The sequence below is a fragment of the Triturus cristatus genome, chromosome 2_1 (genome assembly GCF_964204655.1).
Source record: "Triturus cristatus chromosome 2_1, aTriCri1.1, whole genome shotgun sequence".
Taxonomy (NCBI): Eukaryota; Metazoa; Chordata; class Amphibia; order Caudata; family Salamandridae; genus Triturus; species Triturus cristatus.
In genome coordinates, this window is record NC_140581.1 from 962,966,435 (window position 1) to 962,988,305 (window position 21,871).

At 45.6% G+C, this 21,871-nt stretch overlaps 1 protein-coding gene across 1 annotated transcript in view; it reads right to left on the reverse strand.

Annotated features, from left to right (window-relative positions):
- MPDZ (multiple PDZ domain crumbs cell polarity complex component) overlaps positions 1-21,871 on the reverse strand; it is a 798,673-nt gene that overhangs the window by 617,975 nt on the left and 158,827 nt on the right. Inside the window, exons 11-13 of the mRNA XM_085633687.1 lie at positions 17,316-17,514; positions 16,163-16,252; positions 13,244-13,323 (exon numbers count right to left, since the gene is read on the reverse strand). Of these exons, the coding sequence (XP_085489813.1) occupies positions 13,244-13,323; positions 16,163-16,252; positions 17,316-17,514 (369 nt within the window). The remainder of the gene's footprint in view (positions 1-13,243; positions 13,324-16,162; positions 16,253-17,315; positions 17,515-21,871) is intronic.

The window sequence follows — 21,871 nt, forward strand, 5'->3', positions numbered from 1 at the left end:
GAGCTGGCATAGTCGAGTCTAGACATGATCAAAGCCTGGATAATGATCTGCCTCGTCGGGGCATCAAAGAAGCCCAGGAAGGGTTTTGAGTCCGAAAAACAGACCAAAGCATGTTCCCGCAACCTTTTTGGTTTGAGTCTGAAAGTTGAGTGAAGTGTCCATCCAGACCCCTAGGTTCTTCACAGCAGGCTTAAGGACAGGGGCAGTGCCTAGACTCTTTGGCCACCAAAGCTCGTTCCAATGGTCATGATTCCCTCCCTCCAACAACACCTCCGACTTGTTGGCATTCAGTTGGAGACAATTGGTGGTCATCCACTCGGCAACTGCCAAGAGGTCGCCCTGAAATTTCATGGCGTCCCGCTCGGGTCGCTCGAGAGAGCCACCACCAACTGTGTATCGTCGGCATAAGAGACCATGGTCAGCCCTCTGCTCTTGGCTACTCCGGCCAGAGGTTGAACATAGAGATTGAAAAGCAGAGGGCTCAGGGACAAGCCTTGTGGGACCCCTTGACCTATAGGGAAGGTACTAGAGGCGAAAGGGGGTGCAATCACCTGAAACGTCCTGTCCGCGAGGAAGGATGCCAGCCACTTAAATGCTGAGCCAGTAACTCCAGCCTCTGCCAGATGACTCAGCAGAATGGCATGAGACACTGTGTCAAACGTGGCACTAAGATCCAAAAGGATAAATGCCGATGTTTGCCCCATGTCTAAGGCTTTCCAGAGATGTTCAGTCATGGCCAAGAGCGCTGACTTGGTGCTGTGGCCGGGGCGGAAACCATTTTGAGAGGGGTCGAGCCGGTGGTTCGCAGTAAGATATTCAGTGAGAAAGGAATTAATGTAGTCCTCCGTAATCTTCGCAGTCCAAGGTAGCAGGGAGATAGGCTGAAAGCTTTCTGGTTTTTTGGGTCTAAGGAAGGTTTCTTAAGCAGCAGTATTACCCTGGCCTGTTTCCAAGCCATGGGCACGACCGCTGCACTCAGGGACCCATTGATCACCTGTTCCAATGAGTGTATGATGGTGGGAAGAATTTTTCGGAATTGGTCGGACCTCAGGGGGTCAGCAGGAGAGCCTGACTTGCCTTTGGAACAAAGTGTAAGTAGAGCATCTTGGAGTGATAGGGGGAAAAGCCTCAAGGATACCATTGGTGAAATCGCTGGATGTCTCAGGGGGGCCAGTCAGGACCGTGGGGAAGCTTTTATAAATGTCTTCTACCTTCCTAACAAAGAAGGCTTCCACCTCATTGCACTGCCGGTCAGAGGTAATCAGCGAGCCTACGACGTCTTTCTGGGTTTTAAGATCTGAGACTATCTTAAAAATGCTCTTGCTGATTTGCTCGGCGTAGAATGCTGCGCGATCAACTTGGATGACCCTGTGGTATCGCCTTACGGCAGCACGGTAGAGATACTTGGAGGTGGGATCAAAGTCCTGTCTCCAGGTTCTCTCCAGCTTCTTGCAGATCTTATGTAAGGCAGCTTATTTAGTATTGTACAATGGATTAGATTTAGAATGACGATTCATGGACAATTTGGCTGGAATAAGGCTATCCAAAGGCTGACTAATCCAGTTAGAGAAGACCAAATTGGCCTCATTAGGGTCAGCCAGAACGGCTGGAGAGGTGGCGGCAAGATGGATTTGAGGTGGCGGCAAGATGGATTTGAAATTGTTCCCAATTCAGTTTATGCCAGGGGCGTTTAAGAGAAAAGGTTTTCACTAAATTGCGCGCCGGCATGATATTGTGAATCAACATGGGTACTAAATAGTGATCAGACGAGCCCATCGGAACAGGGGGTAAGACCGTGAGGGAGGGTATATTTGTAAAAACAGGGTCTAGTAGGTGGCCAGCCGAGTGCGTGGGACCTGATACTCGTTGATCAAGCTGACACGCAGCAAGATCAGCAGGAAGGTTGACACCTCAGGATCAGAGAGATTGTCCAGGTGTAGATTAAGGTTCCCTATGACTGAAAAATTAGAAGCATTGACCGCCAGGGTGCTGACTGTCTCAGAGATAGCATCTCTAAACCCTCTGGATGGACCTGGGGGTCGATAGATCAATAGACCCAACATTGTATAGTTGGGATTTAGAGTGATCTTGAAGAGGGCACATTCACAATCGGTGACAGGTTGCTTAAACAATCATTTACAATGCAATGGTCTCGGCATTGTTAAAGTTAGAGCTATTGGCATTGCTATTGACATTATTTTTGTTTATGTTTTTGTTTTTAAAACATTGAAAGAAACGGCATTGTTATTTACAATGTCAATAGCTTAATCTCTCTCAAATGCGAGACCTATTGCATTTGCACCCACACACAGAGCCACACACACAAAGCCACCCACACACACAGAGCCACCCACACACACAGAGCCACCCACACAGAGCTATTCACATAGAGCAACCCACACACAAATAGAGCCACCCACACAGAGCCACCTACACACACACAGATTTACCCACACAGAGACAGAGCCACCACGCATAGAGGCACCTACAAAAAAAGCCACCCACACAGAGCCATACACACAGAGGCACACACATACACACACACACACACAGAACCTCCCACACACACACACAGAGACACCTACACACACACACAAAGCCACACACACAGAGCCACACATACACAGACCCACATACACACACAGCCACACACAGAGAGCCATACACACACATACCGAACCACACAGACACACACAGATCTAGACACATACACATTGATCTTGGGAGCCAACGCAGAAGTGGCACGCACTTCACCTCCAGTTGTAAGAATTATTTTAGTGAGTAGTATTTATTGATAGTAGTAGTTAGTGAGAAGAGAGTAGTATAGTGTGGGTAGTATAGTGATTTGTAACTATTATAGAGTAGTATCACACCCAGAGGAACTAACTATGGCATCCTTTAAATGCAGCATACTCTCACAATTAGTCTTCTGAGAAGATACTATTTGAGTTTATAAACCACATTGTAGAATGTGCACTTGAAACTTTTAATAAACAGCTGAAGCAGACCACCGCCCGGCCCTGTCAATACCGAGATGAGATGGCACGGGCCCCCTTTCATAATACGGCTCAAGTTGGGGACTCCTTGCAGATGAAACTATTGAAGATATGAAAGTCTTTCTCAGCTGGCAATGTCTGACTCCAATGTGGAACAAGCAGCCTCCCATCACCTTTGGTTTGTTTCATGTGCCTAAGATGTAGCCAACTACAGCTTGCATTCTGGACCCTACATTTCACAGTTAATACGAGAAAAGTTGAACTATAGGTAAAAATATGCAATTTTCTTGTATCTGAAAAGCCAGGAGCTCACGTGGCCTGGAGCTGCCCGTGAAGGGCGAGGCGCTTGGGAGCACTGGAACGGGCGTTGCTGGAAGGATTCCAGTGCATCATTGGCCCTTTAAGTAAACGACCGTATGGCAGGCCTGGGAGGAGCGGGAAGGTCCTTTCCACGTCCTGAGATCTTGTCACAAAGGTGATAGCCCTCTCCGAGGCCAAGAAGGAAGCTGCGACTCAGGTACAGAACGTGGAAAATAAACTTTATTACCCCGCGTGGACTGCTGTTTCTCGACCCCCCCCCCCCGTGTTCCTATTCTGCACTTAATCTATGTCTAACTTTGGCGGGTCTTCCTTTTGCAATACACATATTTTATTTTGTTTACCGTACTGCAACAAAGCAATTTTTGTAACACACAACTGCTGCGTAATCTCCATGCAGTGTGCGGCAAGACTCCGTTATCCTTTTCAGCGCTTGAGCGAGAGAGCTTTGCATTCTGGGACATGTAGTTTCACGATTCTCAGAATACGATTGGGGTGGCAAATTGGAATACACAAACTGAAATCTGGCTACAGAGAGCCAGGGATACCTGAAATGGTCACGTGGGTGGGTCACATGTCAGCCACAAATAAGCGAGTAATCCCGAGTCAAGTAAGTGGCGTTTTAGCATTGGAAAGGTCAGAAAGAAAGGAAAACAGATGCGGACAGCTGTCCCCACTTCCTGTTTTTCGACACACTTGTTGTTGCCTTGTTGTGGACAATTCCAAGGCCCCGATCCACCACCCCGAATACTCGTAAGTGCTTCAAGGCGATCGAGTGGGCGCGAAAAGTATACTCGAGTCCATTCTGTTTCATAGCGTAGAGCGTGACGATTCTACCAGACGGAAACGTGTTAGTAGGACACCCGTCAAGCAGGGGGGGGGGGGGGGGGGGGGGTGACGCCATAGCTCAGCCCACAGCCAGGAGTCTCTGCAAGCTTCGACATTTTTATCGCCACAGTGTAAGATGCAGTCACCAATTTCAATGCTATTATCGACCCTTCGGGACCACCTGCAGCCGTCAGGCCTTCTTTGTTCATTCCTTTGTCGGTTTCGGGTTTTTACAAGTCTCGCTCAGCTGCTGACGGGGCCCACAGAGACAGCCCAGGTGTGTCTTCCACTCTGCGCGCACACGGAGGCCCAGCGACTTTACTGGTTATAAACTAGAAGTGGACGGGGGATGGGGGAGGGACAGACAGACACCACTTGCACAAAGGGGGCATTGAGGGCCAAAGCCGTCGCACTCCGGGAGAGTGCACAAAGCACAGAGGCGCACACCCGGGTCCCAGCTGGGTAACATGTGGCAGTTAACTTTCGGACTCGGTCCCGTAAAAAGTGATTTGTAGAGAGCAGGGACATGTCCGCTTCACTGAACAGCCAAAGACAGACGATACTCTACCGTGCTCGTCTTGCTGGCAGCGCGACCCTGCCCAAGCACCGAGTAATGTTTACCACATAAGTGTCCGTGACAGGGTTGTTTATCAGCTATTGTTCCGGTACCTCAGATAGCGGAGTCTTTGTAAAAGTATTAACCCGCCCCCCAACAGTCTCAACATCCGTGCAATAGACAGGTGCAACGAAAGGTCTCGTGACTGCGCAGGCTACGAGTCACAACACTTCTGTGGTGGAAGGTGATGTGGTGGCGCCACTTGCGAAGTGCAGAACCGCTCCCGGTAAACAGTAACAAGCACACCACTGCCTTTCTCCGAGGCGAAGCAGAAATGCCTCGGAGAAAGGCAGCGGCGCTTTCGGATTCGGGGGCGTGTTCTCCTCTTGCCATTGGCTGGAGGAGATAATTAGAAAAGTTGCAAAAAACACGCCCCCGAATCCGAAAAGGACGGGGCCTGTTCGGAGTGACGAACCTCTTCTCCAATGGCTGGCCAGCATTCAAGAGGCCAGCCAATGGAGAAGAGGGGAGAAGAGGGGCGGGTTCAAGCCCCTCTTCTCCAAGTCATTATATCTCGCGAGCGAGACTGCGCAAGCGCAGCCTTCGCTAGCCGAGACCTAAAAAGGTGCAGGGGTACCCGGTTTTAAGAATGACCGCAATGCCCCCACCTCTAGTAGACCTATTCAGGGTATGGATCGCATAGCCCTCCGGGAGAGCAAGTACTTGCTCCGCAACCATGTCCTCCGAGAGCCAAGTCTCAGTGAGAAACAAAACATCAGGGGACTTGTCTTCCAGGAGGTCATGAACATCAGCAAAGTGTTTAGCTAGTGAACAGCAATTAAGATGAAATACAGTCGTAGAGTTACAAGGAGGGGGGCTGCTGGTCCTAGCCGGAATCAAAGAAACAAAACATATAGGTACATATACAGAGGGTTAGGTCTGATACTAATAACTATAATAATTGGCATGTGTATATTTATGTACATATAAGTTAATTACAGTTATGTGAAACCATAAAAAGGTACCACATGATAAATGCGGACAACAGACCATATACAGAGGGGTATTTGCATAGAGGGGATTAATCTAGAAGACACAACTTTCCCAAGCATCATGTGAGTGTGTGTGTTTATATATTTATATTACCTACTGCCGGTCGCCAGTAGGTAGTTATAGTTAGGACCTAGTTTCCATAGGAAACTCATTTTTTGTTTTCCCAATAACTTTGGCGCCGGTTGACGAATCTTCGTGAAATTTTAAAAACGTATGGCCCGTTCCGGTCAGCTCCTATCCTGAAAGTTTCGGGGTGAATCGCCAAGCGGGGACTGAGAAAAAAGGGGGTCCCAAAACGTGTTTTCTCCATGTTATTTCCATTAGGAAATTTAGACACGGCTACAGCCCGAACTGCTGAACGGAATTACACTAAATTTGGCAAAAAGGTAGCTCTTGGTTCAGAAAGAACTCTTTTTGTTAAATGGTGTAAATCCGTTCAGTAATTCCTGAGAATTTAAAGAAAAAGAGGTGAAAAAATCAATTTCCCATAGGAAACTTTAGACACGGCTACAGCCCGAACTGCTGAACGGAATTACACCAAATTTGGCAAAAAGGTAGTGCTTGGTTCAAAAAGTACTCTTTTTCTTAAATGGTGTAAATCCGTTCAGTAGTTGCTGAGAAGATCAAAAAATACAAGTTTCGATATCTATGGCCGCGGTGGATCCGCGCACCCTCCCGATCACGAGCTTCAGTCTAATTGGCTGTCAACACTCCAAACCAGGAAGTGTTGGCAGCCATCTTGTGCCTCGGTAACCGAGGCACAAGAGAACAGAAAAACTGAGGTGCAAAACAAGAAAAGGGGGCAGGGTAGAAACACCCTGACCCACTAGGCCTGCTCAGGGGTTCCCACAAGGACACCCAGGGCCCAAAAAAGCATTTTTTTAAAAAAAGAATCGGCCGAAATCGCGCTGAGTGCGCAAATCCGGCCATGAACATTTAAAAAAACGATTCGTTTAATTGAAGCCCCTGGGTGGGCCAGGTCCCGGGGGCAGTAAAAAAATGTGTGGGGGGCCCCAATTCCCCCCACACTGCCCCAGGGACCGCCACCCCCCGGGGCTTTGCAACAATATTTGCGGGGGGGCACACGGCCGCCCCGGGGACCACCACACCCGGGGCTTTCATCAACTATAATCGAGGGGGAGGGCACACTGCCCCCCCACCGCAGCCCCGGGGACCGCCACCCCCGGGGCTTCTTTTTAAAAAAAAACAAATATACCTGTGTGGGGGGGCTCGAGCCCCCCCCACACGCCCCGGGGACCGCCACCTCCCCGGGGCACTAATATTTAAATTTGAGGGTCCGTAGGAGACCCAGGAGCCCCGGGGACCACCACACCCCCGGGGCTTTGCATTATGTGGGAGGAGGTCCGCGCGGCCCCCGTCATGGAGCCAGTGATGGCCCTGGGGACCGCCACCCCCCAGGGCTGGCTCCTGCAGTGTCCCGGGGTGCCCACCCCCGGGACACTGCTGTTTGCAATGACAGGGCGGGAGTCGCGCGGCTACCGCCCTGTCATTGCAAACTGTGGTTTGGGTTTTGAAAGCTTTCAACATCCAAACCACATTGCTTTTCCACACGGGGAGCTGCATGTCAGCAGCTCCCCGTGTGGAAAAGCAATGCCGGCTCCCACAGGACGCGGGGAGCCAGCAAGGACCGTGGGTGCATTGGGGCTCCCCCCACGGTCCCCAAAGGAGAGGGCCAGCCCCGGGGGGATGGGGTCCCCGGGGTTAGAAGTGGCCCGGGAAGGGGGCCACGCGGCCCCCCTCCCCTGTGTATATATATATATATACATATATATATATATATATATATATATATTTTTTTTTTTTTTTTAAGGAGAGGCCAGGCCCAGGGGGATGGGGTCCCTGGGGCCATATTTGGCCTGAGGAGGGGGGCCACGCAGCCCCCCTCACACAAAATAAAACAGGGCCTGGGGGATGGGGTCCCTGGGGCCAGAAGTGGCCTGGGAGGGGAGCCACGTGGCCCCCGTCCCCCCCAAAAAAAATAATAAATAAAGGCGGGCCCCGGGGGATGGGGTCCCTGGGCCAATAGAGGCCTTAGGAGGGGGGCCATGCAGCCCCCCTTCCTATAAAAAAGAATATGTTTGCCCATGCCCCAGGGGATGGGGTACCCCCGGCCGGAATCGGCAACGCGGCCCCCCTCCCATTTAAATGTTTTTATTTATAAATAAGGGGGCCAGGCCCTGAAGGATGGGGTCCCCAGGGCACAAAAAAAAGGCAAGAGAAGGGGGCCACATGGCCACCCGTCTTAATTTTTTTTTTGTTTTAAACTGGCATCGCGGCTAGGCCCGGCCCCCTCCCTGCAACACTCAGCAAACGCACCCCCTGGTGCGTTTAAAGTTGGGGAATTAATTCCCCTTGAATACTGAGGGTCCCTGGGGGCCAACTAGCCCACCAGGAACCTCCAGTATGCACCAGGGAGCTGTGCTGCATAGAGGTGTTCAGAGGCCACACAGAGGGAGCCCGAGAAGTGTCACTTGACTAATACTCCCACCTCAGAAAGCTCCTCTTCCCATCAAAGGAACATTACATGGAAAAAACACTTTTTGAGAGTGATAACATTCAGAAAGAGATTTGGAAAAGAGTGTGTTTTACTGGGCCAGGTATGACTAAGAAGAGATAAATGAGGAGCCTGTAGCAGACCTGGCTAGACATATATGCGACAAATCGAGCCTTCAGTGGTCCACCCAAATGCACCCTTGGCCCACCCAAATAAACATTCCTGAAGCCGGGCCTGGCGTGATGGCATTGGTCCGGTTCTAACTTGTAGATCACCGGTGTGGACAGTGGGACTGGAAGCAGGCAGCTCACCCGGCTCCGGTGGCTCCCTAATATACGAATACGATGATTATAGGATCCTCATAGTCGGAGTCCGATGTCTTTGATTCATTCAGTTTCACTGTCTGAATGCCAGACCAGTGCCTGCCTGCCTAGTGCCTGGCCTAGTAGTAACCGGAAGCCGCCACGCCTGCCGGCCCTAGCGGTACGCTTCAACTCAAGATAGCAATCAGCAGGCCTCGGTGCATTTGGCTTATTGGCTGGCCTGGCTCTCATAGAGGGAGTGGTGGTCGGTCCTACAGATGGGCGGCAGTGTGGAGTGCAGTGAGATCCAGTATTTTCAAGCACAGCTAAAAGGGAAATGCTGGTTCAGGGAATCCTTCAATCCGATTCCTACCATATGTTATTTCTCAGTATACCCTGCAAATGTATGGATAATGGGCATGACAGTCATTCCAATATGTTTATGATAAAACATGCATATCAATGAGGTGGCATGGAAATTAGCCAGGGAAAATTAATTTGGGTGTTTTTAGTGCTCAGAAAGGATTGGGCACTGTAAATTCCCTCTGATAAGCCCCCTCTCTAATAAGAACATGTCCCCATTATAAAAACCAAAAATACAAGAAAACTTGCCCCGGGCCGGAAGGTGGCGCTATGTTGAAATTCATATTTATGCCATAATGAGCCCCTCTATATGACATATATATGTCAATCAGTCAGCAAAAGTTTTAGATTAGAACACAATGAAAACTGCGATGTGTCGCCACTTTTGAAGCAATTCCACAAAATAGAAATACATTAAATATTATAGGGCAGACCATTGAGATATAAAACAATGTTTTTGGGCCTTCTATTTTCTGAAATGTAGAAGGACATGGCTAATGGCTTGAGTGCCTTTCTTTAACATTTTCATGCTTTCTGGCCTGGGTGCCTTTGTGTGACGTTTCCATGATTTCTGGCCTGGGGCCTTTGTGTGTCGTTTCCATGATTTCTGTCCTGGGGGCCTTTGTGTGACGTTTCCATGCTTCCTTGTCTGAGTATTTATGTGTGAGATTTCCATGCTTTCTGGCATGGGTGTTTATGTGTGACATTTCCACTGTTTATGGCCTGGAATGGATGCTTATGTGTGACACACACATTTCCATGGTTTATCGCATGGGTGCTTGTGTGACATTTCCATGCTTTCTGGCTTGGGTACCTTTGTGTGACCTTTCCATGCTTCCTTGTCTGAGTACTTGTGTGTGAGATTTCCATGCTTTCTGGTCTGGGTGCTTATGTCAGGTCATCATTTACGATTTACTTTGCTTTGACTCTGTTAAAAATGGCATGCCCTACCCCCCGTATTTTCCTTTCCCCAAATCAGCACAAAGATCACTGACATTTTCCCTTTTCAATGCATTAGTAGTTTTAGATAATTTATTCCAAAATTGTTCTTTAAATTCACTTTTGCTTTCATCTTTTTCAAAATGGTTCAAGGAGAACCTCCTATCAAAACCTTACTATGAGGAAGGCTCCCTTTCTGAAATTCAGACCAGGTATTATATTTGACTTTTCGCAGTGCCAGTTGAAGATGTGGGTGGAGCTAATAGAGTAAGTGGGTGGAGCCAGAACAAAGTAGGTGTGGCCTCCGACAAACATTTGAGCACCTGCACTTCATATTTTACAAATTAAGCACTGGTTCCAGAGTAGCGTTCTTCTCGCCCCAAAAGAACTTCAATGCCTCGTCAGGGATCGTAAGTGCTATATAATTGCATTTACAGTTGTAATGCCTTGGCTTCTAGTGGATAGTGGTCTAGTAATGTGCCCCAATCAATCACCTGATCCTGTAGTGTATAATCATCCGCGAGTCATGAAGAAGTCCAATGCAGCTGATTGGGAGAACCTCACTGTTGGCCTATCTATGCCTTCGAGCAGAGTTCTGCCAATATGTCTGCCTTCACAGTTTTCACACCTGACAAGGTGGGCTGTTTTATTCTGCATACATTTTATCAGTATCCACTGTCTTTCGTTTTAAACTTCAGAGAAAAGACCCCTGGATTTTTTACTTTACTGCTACAGAGATGTAGCACATGGTACCATGTTGTTGCCATGGCTACTTTCCATGATAAAGACAGAAGAACATTCTTTATGGGTAAAACCTTGTGCTGTTCCAGCATGTAGAAGTAATGCAACATCTATTTTTGATAAGGCAGGCTTGGCAACTGAAAACAACCACTGCAAAAAACATCATCAATATGAATTGCACTACAGCACGTTAGCCTACCTATCTATAACGGAGTTTGTGTAAATATACTCTTGAAAGTAGCAACATTAAGAGGCAAAGGCTGCATTTAGGGGCACATTCGTTTTTTTCCTCCAAATATACCGATTAAAAGCGACTGATTGAATAGGTCTTAAAATAGGAAATGTATTGAAATACTTTAATACCAAGAAGTATGTCACAGCAACTCGGAGCAGTACTTTCTTACGAAATACAAATAATAAAACGTCTTCGATAAAATGGTTTACTGTACAGTGTTACCGGCACGCGCAGCCGCACTCACGTGAGCAAAGTGATGAAGTAATTCTATGGTCATTACTGCCTTGACAGCGCTATCAGTCCAGTCAGTGGACTTATGTGACTTTCTTAATGTATACAATATATTCATGTTTTAATACAGGCTTCAGCAGTGTACCCACTCCTGCCAAAAAAAAAAAGGTTACCAAATTAACGTTCGAAACGTGAAAAAGGCCAGACTGTAAAGTGAGAGCAAAGTACCATGCGGATGCTGTTCCCTCAACAACTTGAAAGGCAGTACCGGCTGCTGCCTTACATCGTGTAATTATCTCAGGCCCACTAGGGCTGGAGGGCTAGCAATTACCTTTTTTAGAAGCCACGTTAAACAAACGGTGCAGGCCAAAGTGAGAAATCGCCATTTTGTTTGTGGCGCATGGTACTTCATATCATTACAAAAAGACCACGTGCGTGCTTGTGAAAATTAGAATATTTCCTAAGGGGATTTCCCCTCATTTGATTGAATGCAACTCAATCAATTACCTGATGCATGTCACCCTGAAAGAATACAACCCGGTGTCGAAAAGTTCCGGAGGGAAATGGAACATATATACTACGTAGCAGGAGGCCTAGATTTTGCTCTTCTCGAGGAACTGCCTTGGTAGGGGCAAGTAAGTAGCCTGACCATTCCGGAACCGTTCAAGGGCTGCAATTACCTCCTGCACCCTCAGGAGGGTGGACGGCTCCCTCCCAATGCTAACCAAGGGGGGAGGACGGCTCCCACCCAATGCTAACCAAGGCTTCCCCTGCTGCCTGCTCCCTCGGAACACCAATCAAGACCAAAGGGCTTCACGGTAAATCATACTACAGGAACAGGCGAGACTGCTGTTCTGCGAGACGCGTGCTCCTGTATCCAGGTCCACACTGAGCCAACAAGTGCCTGTGCAGCAGAACTGTACACAGCTTTTGTTAGAAGGCAAAATGGTGTGAAATGCTAAGGAATAAATCTAAGCACAAGGCCCCCCTTAACACATACTTTGAGGTCCAAGAGAAAGGGGGAAGAACTAGACAATAAGGGAAAAGCTCTATTCTATTTTCTATTTTTTTAAATTTTATGAATATTCATTAAAAGAATTTCACTATTATTATCATTGCTTAATCTATATTAAGCAATGATAATAATAGTGAAATTCTTTTAATGAATATTCATAAAATTCAAAAAAATATAAATAAAAACTGTTAATAAATACATGTTTCTTTTTGTTTAATTTTACCTTTTTGATGATGGCAGGTGAGAACTCTTTGTAGTCTCAAATAAAATTATATAGGTCCTGAAAGAGCTTTTCCCTTATTGTGAAATGCTAAGGTGCAATGTAATAGCTGCATATTCAAATTACTCTGGTTGCCTTGATTAAAATCACGTTATAGTGTGAAGTCAGAATTAAGCAGCTTATAGATAACTTGAACGAAGAACATCTTAAAAAAAACAAGCAACAAGAACTGTCCGCAGAGATAAGTTATTGGGAAATACTGCAGACAATCAAAGCAAAAAATAAATCCAAGCACACTTGCAGACAAATATAAACACTCGACGAAGAAACCTGCAAAGAATACGGACTGTACCACCTCTTGACTTTAATTCTGGGGAGCAAACATTAAACCGAGGAGTGGGACACCTAAGAAATCCACGGGAGGCCAAGCAACGACACACAAGGTCATAGGTTTGTGGCCTCATAATATGTAGGTTTGGTTGACACCACCTCTGTGCCACGAACAGGAGGCTATTACCTTCTCGTGTTATGAATGGAGGTGCCTGCTCGCAGCAGTGCAAGTGAATACAAAAAACGTCACTAGGAGAAAGAACTATACATCAAGAAATGTCAGAACAAATAATGAAAACAAATTCTGTAGTCAATGTGACAAAGAGGAATTGTTCATTCTTCTTTTGTAACAAGAATGAAGCATAAGAAGAATCTGCTTTCAGTCATAAATATTGTTCATTTATTTGGTAAATATTTCCTTGTCCTAACATACTCGGGTGGTGTGTTGTACATGTCACTATGGCGCACTTGTAACACACAAGAAAATAAATATGGAACGCAAGGTGCAGAAAGAGATCCGAAAATGTTTTTTTTCCCCATCATTTAATAAATATCAATGTAAATGCACAACAAGTAAGTCGACATATTGTTAAATACATACCACAATTTCATAGGCTCCACCCATAATCCTCTGCCACTTATTCTGTATTGCCTCTTCCTCGGCTGAAGTTAACTCAAACTCTAATTGGTACAAAAAGAAATTAAAGGCTACAGTCAGGAATATTCCAAACAATGGCAACAATACAGAACAGTGCCATCTTTGAACAATAGCGTAGAGAACTCAAAATTGACACAGCGGTTTGTTTCTCAAGCAGGGTTCATCAATTACCCTAAATAAATAAGATAAGGTACTCATTCTTGCTAAATCATTGTGTTTTAAAAAAACACATTTAACCATCCCTCACAATATCAATACAAGTACAATGCAGGCCCACCTTTCACTGATTCACTCCCCTGCCCCTCACACCACACGTTTGGTTTCCTCTGGGTGGTTCGTACAATACAACTGATTCCCAAATCTAAGAGCAGCATTTTACTTTCTCAAGAGTTCCAAAACATTCAACATGTTGCACGGTATTCCGATTTATCAGATCCACCATGGGTGGACAGAATGTTAAGCAAATCAGCCACTGGTGGGTGGGCTGCTGGCTAAAAAAGCTGCAGGGCTAGGCTGAACTTGCAAGGTGGTTTCACCTGCATGAGCCTTTAGATTTGTTGTTGCCTTTCCAATAGCAGGGTTTCATCAAACCTTTTCTTATGGCTTTAACTGCCCTTCACTGTCGCAGACATGAAGAGCCAATGAGATCATGGCAGCGTGCCTTCTGGCTCCCGCCAAATCCCTTTAGATGTGACCTGTTTGGAACAAATGTAGTGTCTTGGCACAGTCAGCACCACATCACTGATCATGGAGGACCTCCAACTTTGCTACACGCGCTGCATGCAGACTGCCCTTCTCCTAACCTCAGGGATGCCTACCTGCCAGTGGCGCAATGAAAAATAATGGGGCACCCATTCAGAATGTGGAGGCGGGTTTCTGAGTCTCTCAAATATCACACATATTAATTGGCCTGGGGCTGAAAGTGCCCCCCGAATGGTTGTGGAGCACCTGAAGGCTGGCCCACCCCAGGCCCTGCACTGCAGGGGCATGTGCATGTCTTACGACCCTGCTGCCTGGATTGTTTCTCTACCCCCTCAAGGACATTTGCTTTACATGAAAGTTGACGACATGACGTGTCTGCTTTGCAGCTGGGCTGTCTCCTTGCACTACTTCTCCATCACTTAGGGCCGACACTTTTCTACCTTGGACCTCCTTCTCTAGATCTACACTACAGCATCTGCACCACAGGGCTGTCTCCTGTGTCTCTATCCTCCATTGCTGCCTACAACTCCCCTTTCTATGGGCCTCCTTCACTGCTTCTGCCCTCCACAGCTGCTAAACCTGTTGTAGAACACACCACATGGGATCAGCTGTTGCTTACAGAACTGTTTATTACTTTTTTGTTCACTTTTCTGTTTCTTGTGGGCATTTCTAATAATTTCCAGTGATAGCACTTCCTGTGATGTCACCGATTATGCTAATCCTCCTATCTTTCCAAGCCCTGGCTTCATTCCCTTAGGAACAAAATGCATGGGAACGGTATTCATCTGAATATTTTCGCTCAGCTCTCTTTGCATCAGTTTGAGGGACATGAACCCTAACGTCAGAGTTGGGTGTCACAATTCACAAGTAAGAATAATGGGTGTCACCTTCGCGTGATCAATTAGTTTTGATGTTATTACTTTTTAATATTGCTTCTTTGTAACTGTACATCACTCTGATGTGTAAAGTTAATATATATATAATAAATATAATGAGAGGGTCTTTTCATGTCACTTCACTCTTAACCACCAGCCACACAAACAGGGTTTGTCCTAATCTTAGATTTGTCATATTCTATTAGACCCAAGCAAAGTTCTTTTCCTGTCTCTGGGTTTAATTCCTAAAGCATTGAATATGAAAAGTGAGAAGTTTGATCCCCTAGGATTGATCTTAGCTTTAGCACAAATTACTGAATATTTTGGAATTCACAAAGAATACCTGGAAAACTCCTGGAAATTTCCAACACTCGTAGATGTACCTACTCTTCTTATTTTTATGTCACTGGTGTTATGAACTCAACAGTGGCCAGTGCCTAGAGTGAAATATCCTCCTCTGTCTTGGGCAGGTGCAATGATTATGCCCCACCATGTTTAGACATAAAACGTATTTGCAGTAAAGCCCGTCAGAATTAAGGCATTCTTGTGTCTTGAAAAATGCTAGAGCTAGACTTACTGTTTTGAGTTCTGGAAAAGGTGTGCGGGTCTTTAGTACTAGGAAAATTGCCCTGAGTTCTGGAACAACTGTGTGAAGGTCTGCTTTCTAAACTGTCAACTTCCCTCTGTCTGTGCAAGCTTCCCAATATAGGCCCCCAGTATATAAGGGATGAGTCTGTAGTATAGGTCACCTGGAGTTTTAGGTCAAGTAAAGGTCTACTATTAATGTTTAATTTAATTTACTGAAACATTTCTGGACCACTTTTTTTCACCATATTTATAGATGAGCATAGACTTCAATGCCTCATCTTGGTAAGCTTGTCTTGAGGACTGTGGTTTGCTGTGAAATCATTGAGAAAACACATTTAATTCCATGGGGTATAAGATTATTTTATAAAGAACTTTGAATGATGTCCCTCTACTGTATTATCTCCCACACACAGACTCCTGATTTTCTCATTTACTAGTACTTTCAATGGGACCAAACAAATCCATATGTTCACATCCTCCAGACATTAGAAGGGTATGCTGAATCCTTGATGGCATGGATTACGTCATCCTAAAATGGATGGGCATATAACAAATAGGACACCCTTAGTGACATCTAGCTCACTGGCAGTTCAAAAAGTACATACACCAGTTGAAACAGTCTTCAGCATTTCCCGCATAGCACATTAAATACTATGTATACCTTAACAATGCAAACAAAATAATATTCAATCCCAACCTGATTCCTCAGGCTTGTCTTCCAACGAAACATCAGACACAGTGGTGCTGATCATGGGTGTTGGGGAAACTTGCTGTCGTTCCACATTTTCTGAAAAAAGAAATATGACATGGGTAAGTTCCTCCATTTAATTTCTATATTAAGACATGTTACTCTACACAAAATACTAACTTACAAACCAAACAAACTTAGGGTTTCATCTAGGGTAGTAAATCTCGATGAGAGGATTAGGAATAGAAAAAGAAAATATGTTTTTCAGGGAAAGGTAATGGCCTCATGGAACAATGGTCATCCGTTACTACGAGGGGGAAAAAGGAGAATTTTAGGGGAGCCTTATCAATTCTCTATCGTAGGATTACAATCAAAAAGGATAATATACCCACATCTGCCAGAAACAGTGGGAGGTGTCCCTATACAGTTCTGAGACCCCTGCTCAGAACAAGCCTTCGGTGGATATAAGGAGACCCTCATCCACATGTTTATCGTGGCATGCTATCCCATCAGGACCCTCCCCAAGAGTGATTAGCATATGAAACAATCACCCGGTGGGATGTTGACAGCCAATACAGCAAGTTAAATTAGAGAACCCTTCACACCCCCACTACCAAAGAAATCCCTAGAAGACAAATGTGGGGAGAGAATAGACTCAGGAGTTCTGATACTTAAGTGATACGAAAAATCCAATAATCACTTATCATCCTCATGGACAAAAGCCAGACAGATATATGCACTGATACTGCAATTGCTCTGTACTATTTTAAAAAGGAAGCACAGAGTGTACTGTTAAAACAAGAATCATTATAGTCTCTGGGAATGTGCATCAGCGTTAAATGACCTCATCTGATCCACAGCATCAGCATTATGAAAAATATGATTCACTACAAAACATCTGTACATCAATCTGATGCATACAAACAATGTTTTATTTGTTGACACATTTCACAAAAGAATGCATCTAAAGTAGATATCTACTGGAATGTGCTATTTTATTAAAAAAGAACCTGAAATATTTAGGTTATGCACAAGTGATGCTTATAATTTCACGAACACACGGCAGCTGACCTTACAGTCAACATACACAAAGAAAAATAAACAATATATTTAACTAAAGTACTTGAATGCAATTTGGCATAGCAAGCAGTCTGCAAGATACCTTTAGATATGGCACAGTCTTTGATCAGAGATGGTTGTTCCTTCTCAATGGATATGCCTCTGGGCTCTTCACTAGGCAGAAGGACAGAGCCCTGCCTTGGGCCTCTCCTGGCCAGAGTGAGTTCAACAACTTGCCCCGTGTGTCGCAAAACCTCAACTGCTTGCTGGTTTGTGAAGCCTTGCAGATTTATTCCATCCACCTGTGGAATGAACCATGAGTAGCAAATAAACATCCATCCTCCAAACAAAATATTGTTAATGTATATAAGCATTTACCGAAGTACATCTATTCAATTTGAAAATCAGTCTTTCTGGTCACATGCTCCATTCATATCCACCGCAACCCATCAAGAAAATTGTGTCAGTAGCTATTTTAACCCGCACTTACATTTTTAGGTCTCACCTATGCAGTGCTTGCACGCTCTCTTCAAGACATGTTGTATTCTAAATATGGGCTTTAAACTCCGCCTATGTATTTTATTGGCTTCTTTGACTGTCTTTTCTAAATGTTTGTTTTCCATTGGTTAATTTGTTTAGTAGTCCCTCCTTGGTACCTACTTTTTTCCTGTTGTAACCTCCCATAAAGACTGCCCCTGTTACGTGAATTGGTACTCAGTATGTGTTACTTACACTTTGTGAGCACTATCTTCTTAATGACTGTCTCCCAGCTGCTGTTGCAGACACAACACGCTCTCACGCTTCCACAAAGTAGAGTTCACGTGCTTTCCTGGCTCCGCGAGGCACCCATTTATGGACGGCAAGCTTTATCTTTTAAAGACCTCTCACCCCCCACCCCCCGCGGCGTCTAGATGGCATTTCTTTTTTTAAGCAGAAGAGTGGCACAGTGCGCTTCATCTTTAACAATGGCAGCCACGCGCCTTTCTTTTATTTTGCATGCTCGCCAAACTCTTTTATTTTTACAACTTGTGCCATGAGTACACTGCCATGATTTATGTTTGCGACCATGAGAGTGTGCACGTCCCCAGCAGCTAGACGGCTACTTGCCCAAATTCCTGCATCAATTAGTATTGTAAAGAGTTATACTGACCTCACAGCTTCATGTTTGAATCCTTACCCAGGTCTCTTCAGCACGGGAGAGCGTGCTCTGTTACTGGGTTACTTGACAAGAGGCTGCAGCGAGTGCAGGCTGAAGGCATGGTTGCCCTGGATCTAACACCCAGTGCCCAAGTCTTCTCCCCCCTCAGTTGGCGCCGGTCACCACCCTCCTCCTCCGTAGTGACACATTTATGATTTACATGTTCAGAAAGAAGGCATAGGGGATCTCTCCTGCCCTTGCTCCATTAACTGCATTCTAGGCAAATAGGGTGTGCGTTAATCATGATAGTATGCTATATCCCATCTTGCCTGTCCATTAACGTCAACCATGGTCTAACACGGACAGTATTAATTGCCGCTCTACAGTTGCCCAAGACTTCAATCCCCACACTACTGCTCACCCTAAACTAATGCCTACTACACAAAGTTTATCTAGATCAGCAGACTTGGTGAGTTAACTAATGCTTTACAAATGAGTGAACGATCCTGGGTGAAAACATTATTCCGTAACCAACTCTAGACTTAGTGGGCAGGTTTGATTGCGAGGGAGGAGCAACGGAGTACTCAGGATTTTCTAACTTGCAGAAGTAACTTTCTTCTCAGAGGGGAGATTTTGATCGCTTTAGTCTGGCATAACGGGTTGCCCAGTACAGACATTGTGGTGCACTCATTATATGTACTTAATTTATGAACGTTTTATTTATTGAAAATACTTTGGTAGTCAAAAGGCACACTATTCCATAGTTCTCCTTTCACCCCATCATTGATACATCTGTCTTTATTCTGTGATTGTACATCTATCCTTACAATGTTTTTAGTTGTTATTGTAGAGTGTTGGGCTAAATTAATCTTGGAAGGATATATTCAATGCCTTGTTATGTTGTGCTGACAAAAGTAAATTAATTGTCATTAATATCCTCTCTAAACTCCACATTTGACACTTCACTATTTTAGGCACGCCTTCTCAATTACGAGTTTCGTTTTCATTGGAGATCTGTTAGTTTCTGTTATTCCGGTTTGCAGTCACTTAGTAGATGCTCTGTTTAAAGATGTATTTTTTGTTTCCGGTCACAGTAAGTCATTTGTTGCTCCCTGTTGCCGTTTATGCCTACCTGCAAAACGTATTTTTTAAAGTTTCGCCTACACAGTGCTTGCACTGTCTCTTTGAGACATGTTGTATTCTGAATAGTATAGCGTGCACGTTTTTTCTTTAAATAATCACTCTTAAGCAAACAAAAAATATAAATAAAAAACATTTCCGTTTACAATGGCTTGCTAAATGCTTTTTAAACAAGCATTTGCAATGCAATAGGTCTCGCATTTGCGAGACTTTGAGCTACTGGCATTGTAAATGACAAAACTTTTATCTATGTGTTGGTTTTGAAAACATATAAATAAAAGGCATTGTCATTTACAATGCCAATAGCTCCACACACAGAAAAAAAACATCTGATCTCCAGGCAGGCACCTGAAACAGAAACCACACACAATTGCAGAGCTGCTGATCTCACTGCCAACGCCTACGCAATCCCTGATATCGCAACGGGAAAACAAAACCACACCAAATGCCAAACCCGCTGATCTCACTGCAGGCACCTAAGCTCGGTTTGCTAAAGTGAGGAGTAAACAAAAACAAATACAATGGTGGGATGCATATTAAACTCAGTCCTGCCAGCCATTAACAGTGGGGCGCTTGTGGAGGGAAGGCCGTGTCCCATGCCGGGGTAGACTCCATGTTCATACTGCCAGCTTTTATGTATTACCGCTTCGCATTACATTTCCTATGAACCCCTCCCTCCTTGTTATCTAAACCCCTAAAACGAGTGTCCTGGTACCACACCTTTCATTCTACCCTACTCAGCACTTTGTTATTGTGTCAATGAAGCGCATAGGTATATACTAAAAGCTAAGTATCGTGGCAGGGGAATGTTAAGGAGGAAGGTATGTAGAGCTGTCGCCCCTCACCTCGCACCCAGAGTCGGTTTCCTTTTTACGTTACCATAAAAGGATATTCTCATGTTTTTACTATGTGTTTGCTACATTACCTTTAATTTTATTTCACGTTTGCTACAATGTGCCGTGATGAGATTTAATGCATTGAGCATATACGGTTCCCCTTCTGTCTGCCTCTAAATGGCAGGTCCTAAAATATTGTTATGTGCGTGTACATAAGACTGGATGGAATATAGCGCTTCCCAGTAAACCAGTCCCCTCACGGTGCTGACTCAGTTTTCCATGCATCACTCAGGCCAGTTTCTCACGGCAAGTCTCTCCTCTCGCCGTCAGACTGGTAGGGGGTAGCGGTGGTGAAAATTGGCGGGGGGAGAGTAAATGGAAAAGAGGAAGGGGGAGGGAAGGAGTGAGAAAAGAGAGAGGGAGGAGAGAAACACTCGCAGAACTGCTGCGCCAGAGGCAGCCGTTCAAAGAGAGAGGTGGAAGAGAACACGCTGGCAATGGCGGTGCCATGAAATGAAAGGAGAGACGGGGTAGAAAGATGGAGAGAAAGGCATACCCTACTGAGAGGGGCGGAGAAACGGGGGAGGGAGAAGGTGAGAGAAAACTGGAGGCAGGGGCAGATAAGAATAAATGACTGTAAGGGGAGACGACTGATTGAGGAGAAGTGTCATTGCAAGGGGACGCGTTTTGTGCGCCTCGGCAGCAGGGCTCCTCTCGTGCGTGATAACCCAAGAACGGGGGCCTTAAGGAAATGAGGCGCACGGGCTGTAGATAGATGACCCCAATGACCCGTGCTCAGCACCAGAGTGTGAAGCTGCTCTTTTATATTTATGTTGCCCTGTAAGCCTAAGGGCCTTAATACACTATTAACGCCCCTCAAAGTAGGAGTCGGTTCCATTCTGTGGTACATTAGAAGAACTTCATCTGTCAGGAATTTCTTCACTTTGCATTCAGGACATGTCCGGGATGAGGTTTAAAAAATGAGATCTCTGCTGGCCCAAAAGGTCCAGCGTGTGGATCTCTGATGTGCTGCCAGGTGCAACAAAGGGTTTCTAACGGGATAGTTCTGCAACCATGCACGGTGTCAAACCCCAGACCCTTCGGGATTTTGCAAATTCACGATCTGCAAGCAAATTACAAATAGACTCTAGAGGATGATGAAAGGAGTACCAGGTCTTAAGAATAATGGGGTGTCCCTTATAAACCGTGATCAGCCTGCGAGGATCGGCCTGGGGCTGTGCTTTAAGCTCAGCCTCAGTTCTTCCAGGTCGGGGTTCCAAGAGCCTCGCTCGGTGTGTGTGTGTGCCTGCTGCGAGACTTGCTTCACATGTGCAGACGCAGTGCCCCCCCCACACCCTCCTGGGTCACGTGGCTTCATCTCCGCCCCTAGATCATGCAGCTCTCGCATTGAGGCACTGTAACTATGTGCACAGTAGGTCTCCTAGCGCCTCAAGGGTTTTGAAAGGTGACATGTCTGGTGCTGCACAAAGCAAGTCTACTGTGCCGAACTAAACGCCACTGATTCGTGATGCACGATTTATAGAC